This window comes from Condylura cristata, unplaced genomic scaffold, assembly GCF_000260355.1.
Source record: "Condylura cristata isolate star-nosed mole 26May11 unplaced genomic scaffold, ConCri1.0 scaffold00010, whole genome shotgun sequence".
Classification (NCBI taxonomy): Eukaryota; Metazoa; Chordata; class Mammalia; order Eulipotyphla; family Talpidae; genus Condylura; species Condylura cristata.
In genome coordinates, this window is record NW_004567111.1 from 34,469,414 (window position 1) to 34,486,375 (window position 16,962).

At 35.5% G+C, this 16,962-nt stretch overlaps 1 protein-coding gene across 2 annotated transcripts in view; it reads right to left on the reverse strand.

Annotated features, from left to right (window-relative positions):
* Positions 1–3,434: 3,434 nt before the first annotated feature.
* ELF1 (E74-like factor 1 (ets domain transcription factor)) overlaps positions 3,435–16,962 on the reverse strand; it is an 82,491-nt gene continuing 68,963 nt past the window's right edge. For both annotated transcript variants that reach the window (XM_004680119.2, XM_012723281.1), the window contains exons 5-9: positions 15,398–15,562; positions 12,997–13,080; positions 12,103–12,295; positions 9,763–10,212; positions 3,435–5,155 (exon numbers count right to left, since the gene is read on the reverse strand). In XM_004680119.2, coding sequence (XP_004680176.1) covers positions 4,549–5,155; positions 9,763–10,212; positions 12,103–12,295; positions 12,997–13,080; positions 15,398–15,562 — 1,499 coding nt within the window. In that variant the 3' untranslated portion in view covers positions 3,435–4,548. The remainder of the gene's footprint in view (positions 5,156–9,762; positions 10,213–12,102; positions 12,296–12,996; positions 13,081–15,397; positions 15,563–16,962) is intronic.

Sequence of the window (16,962 nt, forward strand, 5' to 3'; positions counted from 1 at the left end):
GACATTTAAAAAGTCTTTGGAGCAACCTAGAAAAATATTAAGAAATGATAAAATGAGGACAGGAAAGAGTTGAACACAAAAGTGAAGGCAATAGGGAGTTTAAAGAAAAAGTGGGTTACAAAATATTATCAAAATGAGAGATCCAAGTACAGAAGGATGGAACTCTGGCAATTTGGAAACTGATTACTAGTAGACCTCGGCAACAAATTTAGGACAAAGGCAATACTATAGAAGGTTAAAGAATGAGTGGGAAGTAGCAGCTATTCTTTATAGCTGAAGAATAGTGGGAATAACACCACAGGTCTTTCTTGTCATATGTGTTGAGTCAATGATTGAAAGTGCTATGCTGCTATTGAGTTCTGTATGAAATTATGCGAGGGGATGAATGGCTAGAGTATATAAAGTTACATATAAAGTTTCATTTCCTCAAAGGGTCCCTAGCTAGGCCTAAAAATCATACTGAAAAATATAAAGGAGAAAACATATAAATGTATTTAAGCTTTGTATGATATGAGGGCCTTTATAAGAAAATGAAAACTCAGATAAAAAAAAGAAAAAGATAAAAAAAAAAAAAAGACAAAAGGTCTCGATCTAAAGGTAATGTATGGGGGAATTTAACAAGACCTGTTCATTCAGATTCCTCTCAGAAGCCCTCTGTCTAAGAGATAAGACTGTCCTTTGCTCCAGGTGTAGTAAGGCCACCACTCATTATTAAGGTCTTATGACTTGATGCTTTGGGCAAGGAAGAGGTCTGAGAATACCTTAAGCACTTAATATTTGTAGAATCAGCTTAACAAATACAAAATGTCAACTTACTGTGATTGGGGGTAGTGTGTTCTGAACTGCACAGTCAAAATACAAAATATAGATATATCATGCTAGGTCTTATAAACTGTTAAGTTTGCATACTGGAGAAAGGAAATAGTGGCCTAAGCTAGGACAGAATCATGACAATGGAAAGGAAAACTTAAAAGAACTTTTTCAGGAAGAAAGTTACCTGGACCTCCTCACTGATTGGATATGGATGTCAGATGTGACTGAGCCATGGAGTTGGAAAACGTTATCAAAGGAGCGTAGATGTAATGGGCAGAAATTAAAATGAAATCTTTATAAGTACCAGAATATATAGTAGAGCTCCCTAGCTAGCTAATGAACCATGAATGAGTTGTAGGTATACAAAAAATATTTATCCCTTTGGTCTTCATGGCTGTGGGGAACACTGGCTGGTTGCCTATAGCAGTAAGCAGCCTCACTGACTTGCCCCTGTGTCTCTGGAGGGTATGTTTCTTACAGCTTTGTACGCCAAAGTCAAGGACTATGCATAGATGTTTTTGATACCCAGTCCAATAAATGTTGATTCAGTGAATGAACAAAGAAAATGGTGACATAAAATGTTAAAAGGGGGAGTTTGGGGCTAGAAAGTTAAATCTTAAATTTTCACATGTACAGTAAAGTCATCCAGGACTTAATTTCCACCTTGTACATGATCCTGATTCATTAGTCAGGAGTGGCATCTGAGAGTCTGCATTCTAATAAGTTTTTAAATAATGTTGAGATTGCTGCCACTTTGATACTAGGAGTCTCAAGAACCATACACTATTGGTTAGAATGAAAATTATAGACCTTCACATGAGAGATAAATTTATTAAATAAGGGTAACACGAAGAAATGTGTGTTTTAAGATTAACATTAATTCCAAAGTAGATGATGAAGAAATATTAAGCTAAATATTAAGCTAAATATTGAATATTAAGCTAAAGATTTAGAATTTATTCTATAGGTAACAGAAAGACCTTAAGAATTTCTGAGTTTGGACATTGTGTAATTCAAGGGTATTCTGTAATCTGTTGCATGATAAACTGAATGAGAGCTCACAAGTGGAAGTCTCTTGGATGGCTAGTTTACAAAATACAATTTTTGAGAAGGTTAAGAACTTTTATTTGTCACTGATCAATTACTAACACCAAGAATCGTACCTGGCACAGAGTAGACACTCAATATTCACTACATGAGTAACAGAAAAATGTAAGTACTAAAATTAGGAGGGTGGCAACAGATATTAAAAGGAATATATGGATAAATGAGACATTCTAATGGGGAATAGGAATCTTATTAGGTGATAGTCTTAAAGACTTAATTGTATTAAGCTTTTGAAAAATAAAGTTTCAAGATTCATTAAGTTTTAAGCCTTATTATATACTATCTAGGCTTCAATCTTTACATCTTCAATTTTCATGGTAATTAAATGTACACTATTCCAATAACTTTGAATGAAAGCATCTCTAAAAATTCTTATGCTCAGGGTACATTTTATGCTAAAGTAAAATGAAAATAAAAAAAACTAAAGTGTAAGTAATGACACATAATTAGTTTAAAACCCCTTATAAGGATAATTCATATGCAATATTACAAGATCCTTAATATTTTTAAGAAGTACATATTATATGTTCACTGCTGTTCACGAAGTGAAAAACGACAGAACTTACCTAGTTAAAAAGGTTTCTTTAACTGAATTATACTAATATTATTTGATCTATTATAATGATATTTTAGCATACTAGCCATGTAAGAATGTGGTTAAGTGTAAGTTAGTACTAGAGTATTAAGATTTTCATTTTCTTGTATTTTTCAGTTTCTGTATTTTCTAAATTTAACAATTAACTGGTTGAATTTCTAATTAGAAAACTTAGTTTTAAAAGTGTGTTTAGGGCCTTTGTGGTGGCACAAGGGGTTAAAATGCAACACAGTGAAGTTATCCCAGGCACTGCAGGATATCTGATCCCCAAGGAGGATGCTGACCCACATGGCACAGCAGGCCTCTCCTGTCTTGTCTGCTGCTCCCCTCAGCAGTGTATTTCATTCATATCTGCCTATTCTGCACCCCACTCTGCGTCTGGTGAACCTCTTACCCCCTACACCTCGGCCTATACCCCAGTTTTTGTATGCATAAATAAATCTTTTAAAAGTGTGTTTAATATTAAGAATATTTTTCTAATTTTTGGAGCTTGGCATTTGTCATGGTAGGAAGGGTAGTGAGAGGCTAACATTCTGTAATTCTAGCGAAAGGACTTTGTTATATAACCATCTAATAACATGGTAAATACTACCAGCATTTTCTGTATGCTTTTTTAAAGAAACATTTGCTTCAAAACAGAAAACATTGAGATTTTACATGATTTATTTAATAATAAACCAATTAAGAGATACAAAATGTTTAGAGGATTCCAAAATTTAAACTTTTGTTTAAATACAAATTCACTCTGTATTAGGAAAACATATAACAACACTAGACCTCTAAACATAATTTTTTCTTCTACAAAAATCTCTTTGCTGTACTAGAAAATTTGCAGAGAACAATTTTTCTTGTGAAATTAAATGTACATTATTTACAGTTGAAAAAGTAATCTAAAAACTATTTTATCTCAGAAACGTGGATATATATGTATATTTTTGTATGCAATTTCCCCCCCTCCATCCCCAATAAAAAATCCAAAATAAAAAGTGAATATGCTCTTTATAACAACTGACTCGTCAGTCAGATTAGCCCAAAGCTTGGTTGCTCTCTGAGTCTTGACTCTCAGAACAGCAATACACTATTTAGCAATTGGCAACATAAATTTACTATCAGACCACAGTAGTCAAAAAATTTCATGAAGAAAGCAGAAATAATTCAGATTTGATGCAGATCTTATGGCTAACAGTAGAATGAATTTTGTGGGGCCACTTCTTCAATATTTTAGTTATATTTACATTTTGAAAAAAGCTGATGTTTTAATTGATACTAATTTAAAATATAGGGGTTAGAATAATAAAATTTAGAACCTGAAAGTTTATTTGAGATCACTTAGCTAATCCAGTGCATCCTTTTTTCTTATGAGGGCGCTGAGTCAAATGAGAGATCAAATGGCTTGAGAAGGCTACAAAACCCAGTTAATAGGAGAGCCATTCATAGGCTGATGCTTTTATACTAATCTTGCTCCTGAAATCAGGGTCAGCCTTCTCATAGGTAGATTTCAAATTTTAATGTTATATTTTAAATATTCATAGTTCATTATACAGTGCAGCCAACTAAAGTCAATCTAAGTGAAATCATTTAACAAAGCACTAAATGGTATCTTGCACTTCAGAGTCAAGACTTAACTTACATAAATGGAATGAAATAGTTCCTATATAAATTTCCTGTTGTCTCATATTTAAGAACTATATTTACAAAAAAATCAGAAAAATGAATACATGTAAAATTAAAAAAAGAAACTTTAAAAATGCTTAGGTAATAGCAAGTGAAAAAAATCTCAAAAGACGGCCTTCATAGTATAAAATGCCTGTTCCTTCACAATTGAATTCTGAAACATTTGGAAAACAGAAACACTTGGGTTTTCCTTCCTCATTTAACAAAGTCAAAATTAACTCTGAATTATTATTTTTTAACATCTAGCTACAAAATTAGGAGCCTCTGTAGAATTTATCTTAGAATCAATCAGATAGTTTGCGTACAACTGAAAATGTTCAATTAAAAAATGATCATCAGTAATTCCTTTGGTATGTTAATTAAAAGGAGTTGGGTTCCAGCAGTTCATTCTGTTTCATAGCTACCTGAGAGGTAAACCCGTTGGAATTGGACACCATCATCACATAAGGCTGTGGTTGCTGCTCTGTTTTCTCAGTGTCTTCTTGTAAAGTATCATCAACCTCCTTTTTCACTACTTCCTGTGTAAGAGTTTTTGTTTCTTGAGCTTTGATAACTGAAGTGATTACAGTGCCAGGTGGGTGAGCAACAAGTTGTGAACTGCGAGGAGAAAAGGTCACTACCGGCGTAGTAGCATTGAAGGATGGAGATGAGGCTACACTAACAGTTCCATTGCAGATGGACTGCACGCTGCTAGGAAGAACCTGCTGCACGTGGGCAGGGCTAAAGACGATCGAAGGAGGAGAGCCCGGCTTCTGCGACTGGAGCATGACATTTTCTTTCAGTACTGTCATGGGCTGTGATGATGATGGAATGGCTTGTAAAATAAACTTCTGTGACCCGGCACCTGATGTGGGATCTGTGCTGGCTATAACTGTTGTGATTGGCACTGTCTGGAGTGTTACTGTATGCAACTGCTGATTTCCAGGGGACACGACCACTGGAACTTGAGCTGGAGCTTGTATCGTCCTATTGAGATTACAAAATAAAAGTGAGAAAATCAGGATATTTTGCATCATTTACAACTTTAGCATTCAACAAGTCATGTTGACAATGTGAGTTATACATTTCAAGTGCAACTCCCTTATGTTCAACAAAACATGAACATTGTGTCAGAACCTGTATTGAATAATAAGGTACATAAAGAAATGCCCAACACCGAACTCCAAGATAATTAACTTGGTGCCATATGGCTAGGAAAAAGTTTACAAAGTGCCACATTAACACAACTTTATTGGGGGTGGAGGATATAATTTAATTCACAATGCTTACTTTATATTTGAGGGGAAATGTCATCAACATGCTAGTCTATAAATGCTAAAACTCATGATTATAATCATGTTTTTACCTTTTTTCTATAGAAAGGAAGGAAAAATCCTCAACTAAAAGTCACCTTGGTCTTAAACCTGTGACAGGATTACTACAAGAACTTTTAATAGTTTATAGTTTATGTACTACATAAACAAGACATCTATAATTAATTTTTGAGGGTTCATAGGCTGACAATACAAAATAAAACCAAGTGCTGGCAAAAATACATGGAAGCATTTTTAGCAAGTTTTACAGTTTAAATTAATTTTCACAAATTTTAGTCATAACATCATAAAACCCAGTTTGTGCAAGGCTGTTAATCTCATTTATTGAAGAAAGAGTTAGCTACACAAATGATATGACTCAATCTAATTTGAAAGCACACAGATGTGGGGCTTGTATTTTATAGCCATTGTTAAAATAAAACAAATGCAGTTGAAAAAAATAAGCATCTGGATCTCAGTTGTGTTCCCTCTGAATTCTACTTTAGAGAAGATAGATGAACACTACTAATGAATAACAGCTAATATTAGTTCCCCATAAGCCAAGTGATAATTACTGTCAGTAAATTATTACAGGTAAATCTTAGTAAGTTACAGTTATGTGGTCTGTCACATATGTGAAAAATCAGATTGTGGAAGAGAAAACAAATGGACTAGAAACAAATGGAAAAATTGAAAAAAAAAAAAAAGACTTAGCAAATAAGACTTTTAAAGTAACTGGGAAGATAAAGGATGACTGCAGCCTACGGATTCAAGGAAGACACTAATTCCCAGGTTCATATTGCTACCCAAGCCACACAGTAAGGGCCAGTCAACAACATGGTATCAATAGCTCTTTCAAGGACAGAACTAGAAGACAACAGTATTAAGTCAAGTAATGAAGGTTTAACAGGTGAAGTGAGTAAGGCTAGGAAATAAAGGCCAAATATGCTGATTATTATCGGGCAGGTAGGAAAAATCTAGATGGAATCAGAACAACCTTGAAATCAAGGGAGTTTTTCCAAACTATACTATTCCTTCTTTCTCCCCCTGCTCACCTGAAGCAGGATATCTTGAGGGAAATCTGAGCCTGGGTATTGTACCTGATCCTAAAGCCAGATCTTTTAAATAAAGATGTCTCTTAAGGAATTCCCATGGCTAGAGTTCATATACCATGTACATATAGCTAAAATAATACTAGACATATCATAAGCATACAGACTGTGTCTGTAAATATGTATATCCCTGCCACCCTTTAAATAATATTTCCACTTTACATACAAATAAGATACACGGAGGTTGAACAGCTTTTATAAGGTGGCCAAGTTATAAGGTCATCTGACAGCATAACCTATGTGTTTAATCATAATACCTATACTTCAAAATCACTGGGGAGTATAGCTATACAATGTTTTAATATCTGACACTGAGACCTATTCAGAAATTGACAGAATATAATAAAATACCCAATATAGTATCACAATTTAATTCATTTATTATCTCTCAGAGTTATAGTATGTGTGTTTGTGTGTTTGGTTTATTTAGCTTTATTTTCAAGATCTAAAAAGGAAACTGATTACACATGCCTAAAAATACTACTGAATCTCCACGGAATGGTACCAGTGATAAGATGTGATCTTTGTAATTTTCCTCTCAACACAAATACAATGATAAGATTTTAGAAATTATAAATCAATGGAAGGAACCACTTCTAATTAGATATTTACTTGTCTTATGTAACCAATAGTACCTAGAGGAAAATAAAAATAAATAGGGAGACAACACAAAAATATGAATTCAAAAGGATACATGCACCCCTATGTTTACTCAGCACTATTTATAAATGATAAAACTTGGAAACAACCTAAATGCCCAAAAATAGATGACTGGTTCAGAAGATATGATACGAGGCCCTCCCTTGTGGCGCAATGGGTTAAAGCACAGCACTTCAAAGCTAGTTGTGGCAGCCTCAGCACAAGTTTGATCCCCAGCCCTGGAGGTGATCCACATGGTGCAGCAGACCTCTCATGTCTCGCCTGTTGCTCCCTGAGCAGTGTACTTCATCAATGTGCCTGTTCTGCTCCCCACTCTGTCTCTAGTGAATCCTCTCACTGCCTCTGAACCTCTGGCCTGTGCCCCAGTTCTGTATGCATAAAGGAATAAATCTTAAATATATATATATGGTACATATGCACAATGGAATACTGTTCAGAAAAAAAAAGATAATTTAATATAATCTAATGCCATTTTCAGCAACATGGATGGAGTAAGAAAGGATTAGGCTCAGTGAAATAATTCAAAAAGAAAAATATTGGGTGGCTTCATTTATAGAAGGAATATAGGTAAACCAAATAAGGGATGAAGGAGAAAAATAACAACAATTAAAAAAAAACCCAATACAGCAAAAGTAAACAAAAATAATCAGACAATTATAAATCAGAGACACACTGCAGCGGAGGGAGAAGGTACAAACAGACTGAGGTGATGGTGCAGGGGTGAGCTGGTGGTGGAAATTCTATGGGGACTACACCCGATGTAAAATATATACAAATAAAGTAATTAAATTTTAAAAAATAGGGAGAAAACTAAGTATTCCTATAATAACAGTTAAAAATATATTACCCCATGAAAGGTGATGAGAAGAACTGCACCAACCATATACTGGAGTCTGTCACCACCAGAAAATTTCTCTGCTGACACTGATGGGGAGCAAGGTTCTCAAAGCCAAAATTATAAGACTCAGAAGCAGCATCAGATAACAGTCACTGCAATGGATGGTACAGCCAGTGTGATGAGGAGACTGAGAACCCAGAGCCCAGACTGACCTGAACAAAACAGGACACTCCCCTATAACACAGGAAGCTCCAAAATCAAGGAGTCCACAGACCCACTCCACATACCTCCCCTACAAGGGGTTCCTGAAGGACACTGCCTTGCCACTTGCCTCAGAGTTGCACCTGGGGATTAGAGCAGCCTGGTATGCTGTGGTTCAGGAACCCAGGTCCTCACCCAGGCAAAGACAAGGTTCCAGGAAAAAGACCTGTTAGCCGACCATCATCAATCTACATCCTGCAGCAGGAGAGGAGTGGGAGTGAATGGAGTAGCGGTGGGATGGGGTGGGGTTGGGGAATGGTAGGCAGGTATTGGTGAGAGTGCCACACCTAACGGAGAACAGTGACTATAGAAAAGATGACCCACAATGTAAGAAAATAATATATTATAGAAAAAGAAATCAACATCTCTACATACTAAAACACACACACACACACACACACACACACACACCACCTTTCTCTAAATAAAATAGAAGTTATCTGTGTACTCCTTCATGTCAGTGAATGATTTAAGAGAATTATATTTTCACATTGTTATAAGTTTAAATGGGTCATACAAGAAAGACGTAATAATCTAACACTCTCTTAATTCTAAGTAATGTTTACGTACTTCAAAATCAATGGAACAGAAATCTAGCATTTATATTTTGGAATATACAAATATAAGCTTGAAGTTGGCTAAAGAACACAGTAAGTCATTTTTATTGGATTTGGAAGAACACCTATATATTTCAATTTCCTGTTCTGAAAGTTAATGGCAGTAGAAGCAGAAAACTAGAATACTGCAAATGCCTTCCTCCCTCATCCTATTCTAAATCAGCAAGACCAGTCCCAAATTTCTGCAAAAGATCAAGCTACAAAGACAGGAACTTCTGGTCAAAAGTTGTTTGTATTTTTCTTGAGATTGTTAGCCCAATTTGAATTGATTAAACCAAAAAACTCTTCTTTCAACTTCTGCAACTCTAAAAACCTGAAAAAAAGAAAAGGAACTTAGATTCTTGGCCTCTTTACCATTTTAAACTCCACAACTGAGTTATTTCTTGGAACTCAAAGCAATCTGAAATTGCATCTGAAATGGATCATGATATGTCCATTTATGATGAAATTTTTATAGCTTCTGACATGGTGTTGGAAAAAGATCTTAATCTACTCTCTGAACTTCCTTATATATGCAGCCCTTCTTGTATAGGTCAATCCAGTTATGTATATTTTGGGGGACTACACTTATAGTGATAAAGTAACATCAAGAAATGTCCAATAAGAAGTCATGGCTACAATCACAGGGCTGACATATATTGCTGCAGAAACAATCTGTTGAACAAGAGTTCTAATTTGAAATCCATATAGTTGTTAATGTTAACTTCTAAAATGCTGGCCCACATAACAAATAAAAGGAACTGGGCAGAAATATCACATAGTGATACATATTAGTAACTTATAATTTTCTCACCTAATACTCTGAACGGAAGAGTTTAATGTTTCGTCCTGCATGCTACTGGTTATGGCTGCTTCTCCTTCTGGGACAGCTTGTACTGGCTGTACCACATGAATAGTCCGGAAGAGCTGGGTCGGATATGGGGACTGTGTGGACTGCATTGTCCTCAGAACCTCTGACGGCTGTGCAACTTCCACGGGATCTTTGGATTTTGTAGTCTTAGAATTCCCTGGTTTTAGAACTGTAGTGGTTCCTGCTTTTATCCCTGGGCTTGAAGATACTCTCGATCGACTTGTTTGGTTCCTACTTGAAGTGGTTGTTGAAGACAGTGATGGGTCTGAAGACTCTATGCTGCAACTTGGATCCTCATCATCAATACAAATAAGATCTTTTGGCATTTCCTTAAACTGATACACCAAGCGCTGACCTTCTACTTTTGCCAGAATACCCCTTTGGTAATAGTACCTATTCAAAGCAGACAATTCATCAATATTTTACTCCAGTACACATAATATTCAACAAAACAAGAAATGTCCTAATCATAAACTAAAGTTTAAAGTTGAAACAAACAAGTAAGAAATTAATTTCTAAATGAAGGCCAACATTTTATATAACATAATTTTAAGAAGTATTTTCTAAATAAATATGTAAAATACATTTATTTACCAGATAGAAAAAGACCTTATTAGTAACTCAATCTAAACCCAATTCTAATTACAGGATTCTTCATAAAGTATAGGGATTATTTGAGCCCTTCATTTTTTCCCACTTTGTCTAGCCTCCTGATAGGTTGCCAAAGATTATCTCTTCCATAACTTTCTATGATTTCCCTACCAGTGTGAAATTTTTTTAAGATTTATTTATTTGGCCCTCCCTGGTGGCGCAGTGGGTTAAAGCACAGCACTGAGAATCTAAAGCCACTTCCGCATGAGTTCGATTTCCACTTGCCCCGGAAGTGACCACATGGCGTGGCAGACCTCTCCTGACCTTCTCGGTGCTCCCCTCAACTGTGTACTTCGTCGATCTGTCTGTTCTGCTCCCCACTCTGTCTCTGGTGAAGCCTCTCACCGCCCCTGAGCCTCTGACCTGTACCCCAGTTTTGTATGAACAAAAAAAAAAGATTTATTTATTTATGCACCATGAACTGGGGTACAGGCCAGAGGTGAGGGGCAGTGAGAGGCTTCACCAGAGACAGAGTGGGGAGCAGAACAGGCAGATCAACAGTATATTGCTGAGGGGAGCTGCAGACCAGACAGGAGAGGTCTGCTGCGCCATGTGGATCACCTCTGTGCCAGGAATCAAAGTCGCACTGAAGTGGCTGCAGCCAGCTTCCCAGAGCTATGCTCCAACACACTCTGCCAACAGGGAGGGCCCGATTCATTTTTCTCACAAAATTTATATATATTTGGGTAAGCAACTGGCAAACCGATAAAGTTTGAAGAAAAAATTTTAAGGTAAAAAATATAAGTGATGTAAATTTTGTTAATGATTTGAATTAACCCAAGCAACAAAATATGAGTTAAAAAAAAAACCTAATTGTCATGTTAACAGATCATTGATAATTCTAATAACTCTCAAAAATGGGCCCTCCCTGGTGGTGCAAGGGGTTAAAGGCAGCACTGTGAAGCTATCTGAAACCAATGCAGCATCAGTTTGATTCCCGGCCAAAGGAGTGACCCACTTGGGGCAGCAGACCTCTCCTGTTCTACTTGCTGCTCCCCTCAGCAGTATATTTCAGTCAGTCTACCTGTTCTGCTTCTCATTCTTTCTCTTGTGAATATTCTCACCCACCACACCTCTGCCTGTACCCCAGTTCTTGTATGCATAAATAAGTAAATATTTTTTTAAAAAACCTCAAATATATGTATATCTTGAAGAACAAATATGATTACAGAAAAACAGACTTTTTAAGAGCAAAATTTTTACAGTGTCTAATATTTTCAAATTTACTTTATCATAATATATTACACATACTAGAGATCATTATCTAAAAATTCACCCTTTTATTTAGTACCTACACTATGACTATTTGTACTTTGTGCTAAATTTAAGTTTAATAACTCAAAACATATGAGCTCTCTGGTGAATTTACAATTCCTGATGATAGTTTAATCATTGTAATTACTTTATAAATAAAATATCATTTGCATTAAATTTTGAGAATGTAAACAAGTTTCCCAAATCAGAATAAGATTTGATTAAATACGTACTGATTTCTACATAGTGTAATTTAGCATTTTAATAAATAAAAATCACCAAATAATTTCTTTAATTCATTACATCTTTAGTAATTAACATTTTTTTAGTATTTAGGGAAATGCATTCTTACCAAGAAACTACAAAATCTTTACATACCTTAAAGCTCTTCCCATGGTCTCATAATTCATATCAGGTTTGTTTTTGTGCTTCCCCCACAACTTGGACACTGCTTTAGAATCTACCAGTTTAAAAATGCCTTTTTCTCGTTGGGTCCATTTGATATATTTAGGACAAGTTGCTTTGTCCTGAAGTAGTGCAAGTAAAAACTCCCAAAGATAAATTGTATTGCCTAAAATAGAAGCAATTTATCTTTAAATGACTAAAATTTCTTTGAAAGAGCACAATAAGGCACAAATAAAAGTCTTACAAGTTCCACTTACACAAAAATTTACACAATTCAGATAGTATTGGTTATATAATGGTCACAGTTTTTAGGGACCAATATAGATCTCTTTGTTAATTCCAAATAAGATTTCAAGCATAGTAATCTAGCCAATTAGATTTGTGATGAATTAGGCAGAAAGTATTCTGAGACAATCTCTATCTCTTTAAGAACCATTATCTAGAAGAAACAGTTAACAAGATTTATACAGAACCTGTCAAAAGCTGTCTCTTTATATTAGAGCCAGTAGATCAGTCATAATAATTTTCTTCAATTTGGGCAGCAGTTATCAAAATACTAGAATTCCAAGGCAATTAATATGTCTTTGAACTAAAAACCTTAACTGCCCTGAATTCTTCCAAGACTCACTATTAACAAAAGAATGGATTATTTTGACAGGTAAGTGAAAATCTCTTAGACTTCATGGGTTACTTTCACATCATTCATCACCAGTCTCTTTATGGAAAGTATCTTATAAGTACATGGCAGCAATAAGAGCCATTACATGTCAAGAAAGTTGGTGGCATCACTTACAATATGCAGATTTTAAAGCAATCTAAATGTCATTTGATGTGTAAGCAATATAGAAAAATTACAGTAGCACTTACCCTTCCCATCTTTGTTTTTCTTCTTCACAGATATGTTCGGGGTAGTGGCTGGGGAATCTGGTCGTGGTGGTTTAGATTTTCTCCCTGAAATCAAAAAACTTCCCCATAAATACTTGCCCTCTCCTTGGAATCAAAATACTTCTACATAAATAGGTGCCCTCAAAGGTGAGAGAGAATGAACAATTTAATTGTTTATAAATGTGTTTTTCTCCCATTTACCCTAAGTTTCACATAGAATACTTTGTACATGGATCACAAATATTCTTCTCCTAAAATGATAAATACTTAAAATTAACTTCAGGAAAAACTTAACATTTATGTAGGTGAGATCATAAACATATTTATGTAGGAAATGATACTTCAGATTATTTGTGAAAATGAAAATGAGTTTAAAATATTATTATCTTATCTTTAAGATGACAATAATGATAATGTTTTCTTAAAATTTGGGGAAATTTTTTTAAAGATTTATTTATCTATGCATATAAGAACTGGAGTACAGGTCAGAGGTGTGGGGGCATGATAGGATTCAGCAGAGACAGAGTGGGGAGTAGAATAACTGGACTGACTAAAATACATTGCTGAAGGGAGCAGCAGGTGGGACAGGAGAGGTCTGCCGTGACTGTGGATCACCTCCCTGGCTGGGGATCGAACTAGTACTACAGATAGCTGCATAGTGCTGTACTTTAACCTGCTGTGCCACCAGGGAGGGCCCAGGGGAAATATTCTTTTTGCTGACAAAGTTTTTTACTCAAAATTTAAGCAGGTAGACATAGATTTGTCTACCTTTTGGTTATATAAGTGAAAAAGTAAGTATTAACTTTTCTATCTAATAAGTATCTTTTCCGCTTATAGTTAGTTTTCAAATAATGAAAAAGTCTCCAAATTCTGGAGATATAGAAAATAAAGGATGCAAAATTTTTGTGAGCCACTTACTCAATTTTTTTTCTTTGTGTTTTAAAATGTATCATTTTCCTGTATTTCTTTTGATTCACAGCAAACATTTTATGGTTATCCATCATCCAATGTCTAAACAAGTCTACTCTAACATTATTAAACTGTATTATTGGCAGCTTTCTTCTGGGTCAGCCAACATATTAAAGCATTGTTTGTGATCTGTTTTTGCCACTTAACTAGAATTACATGCCAGTGGCAATGTACTGTAATTTAGGTTGAGATAACCATGTTGGCTATATATCAGAAACAATGAAGACTGGACATAAATGGATTCTTTTTAATACCTCTCACCCCAACATTCTTGAGGTTCACTCTTCCTGTGGTCTAAATTACAAGGGTGAATTCTAGTTTGATAAATTTTAGGACAAGAATAATTTCACAAGAACTTCTGCCTGGTACACCCAAATTACAGCTAACCAACACTTTTATGCTAATTACTTGACCAGAAATTCCTAAAGTCAGTGACAGCTTAAAATCTAATTTGTAAACTTAGGTGAAGGCAAGCCCAGGATAGTTAAATGCCAAATGAAGAATTTTTCCATTCACAAATCTCAGATGAGAAATACAAGCCTCCTTGATAGCTGTCAGTACTAATAGGTAGACTATTTTTCCCCTGAGGGTATAACCTTGAAAGGGTCCCAATTACAAGGTGATGTATGTGTACAACAATGCCTGTACATGGGCAAAAACCCAAGCCCGTTGGTTATCAAAAATGGACATATCCTTCTTTGCCCTCCTAGGCGACTGCAATGTTAGCTCATTTTTGGCTCTCGGAATTTCCCTGACTTGTACATGAACTTAAGTCACTGGGTAGCTAGTGGAACAATTAACCAAGACAAAAACCTCAAAATATTAAAGAATCTGGAGTAGAATCATCAGACTGTTAGGCAGAAAGGATGTCTGAATAAACTCTACAGATACAGGCTTTGTGGCAACCCATTTCATAGCAAGGGTGCCCTGTAACAAAATTATGAAATGAAGACTGTCACAGTATAGAATGCAAATAATGGTCCTAAAATTTGTGAAAAGCTAAAAGTTTCCTTGTAATGCAGTCTAACATTTTCCTCTTTTATTAGTTACCCGCTGATTTCCAGCTCAGTGTATTTCTCCAACTGGAATACATGCTGGTGGTTTTCAAACTATGTCTTGTGGGAAGAAGCAGATCTGCTCTTCCCCCTAAGTTTACTCTTACCTTAGATAAGAGGTTGAGCCTTTAAAAGTTGCAAAAGCTTTCTTCTGTGAAACAGATCAAAACTTTTAAATGTATACAATCTAGTTTTAAAAGTGAATCTAATATGAAGAAATCCCTCATTTCAGGTTTTGTGCCTTCAGTTCCTTATATATAAGTCTAATATACATTGGTGTAGAAATATCCTTGAATTAAAATTATATTTGAATTCCACATAAGACTAGGCTACTAGCCCTAAACAAACTAACCACCTACCTTTCTTTCTCTTAGGCTGTTCTGGTGAAGAGGCTCCTGGTGAATGTGCGTATGTCTCTTGAACCTGCTGAGTTTCCACCACTTCAGGAATCCCATCTAATGTGACGGATACATGGGTGATTGGGGCGACAACAATATCTTCAGAGGAACTAAATATATCGTTATCTAATGGAAATAAAATCAAATAATTATAATCAGCTTTGTATTATAAATCAAGCTAATATCATAAAATTATGTCCTTTTCCTATATAAAGTAGAAATAAAATTTGACCAAATTACTCTTCCCTATAAAAGCTTTACACTCTAAAATTGACATATCATCTACTAGTTTATAGGCAGAAAAAAATTTTGAATTCCACAACATTCCATTGGATGTTTTCAAAATCTAGGTCAAGCCTACCTTTCCATTCTCTTCTCCCACTCACATGAAGTTTACCCTATTGCTATATCAAAGCATTTTTATCTCCAACATTGCATTCTTTTTTACAGGTCTGTATCCTTGACACATTCAGTCCATTCCCTCTTTCTGGAATGCCCTTTCCTGACTCCTTTATCTACTAAATGTTTGTCATTTATAAACAGCTCAAAAGTCTCCCTCCATAAAACCAATCTTCAGTGTCTATACTGAGAATACTCCCTACTTCCAGATCACATTGCTATCCCTCTGATGACATTTATTTTTTGCTTTTAGAGTTACTTACATAAATTGCTATTTTCAAATTATATATAAGCTTGAGTAAAGAAACAATATCTGTTTATATATCATATTACTGTCTAGTGCACTAAGAGCAATGGGCAAGGGAAAATGTTCAATAAATATCTTGAATTGATTTAGTAACAATTTGATGAATTTAATTACTTTGTTGTAAGAAAAGTACACAGGACAACATAGATTTAATAGCAGAATATGTAGAGGTAAATTTTTTGCCATGAAGTGCTAGAAAAATTTCAACAGTGCCTATTCACTGATGATTTTTCAATCTCTAGATGTCTAGAGATTTTTATATCATAACAGTTTCAGTCCTAAATACCCTAACAGTTTCACCAATGAGGTTAAGATAGTTCAGCATAATCTACTAGTTGTCAACAAACTAACTTTTTATTACTATAGGCCTTGTTCCCCAAAACTTTATTTTTTAAGATTTATTTATGCATCCCAAAACTGGGGTGTAGGCCAAAGGTACAGGGGTGGGGGTGGGGGTGGGATGAGAGGATTCACCAGAGACAGGTGGGGAGTGGATCAGGTAGATCTACTGCAATACACTGCTGAAGGGAACAGCAGGCCAGATAGGAGAGATCTCTGGGCCATGTGGGTCAGCAACCTGGGTGGGGTTTGAATTTGTGTTGCAGTGACTACCAACAGCTTCATAGTGCTGAGACTCAACCCCCTGTGCCACCAAGAGGCACCCCAAAAAAACTTTCTTTTTTTTTTTTATTTTTTTTAAAGATTTATTTATTTATGCATATAGATTGGGGTACAGGTCAGAGGTGCAGGGGCGGCGAGAGGCTTCACCAGAGACAGAGCGGGGAGCAGAACAGGCAGATCGACGAAGTACACTGCTGAG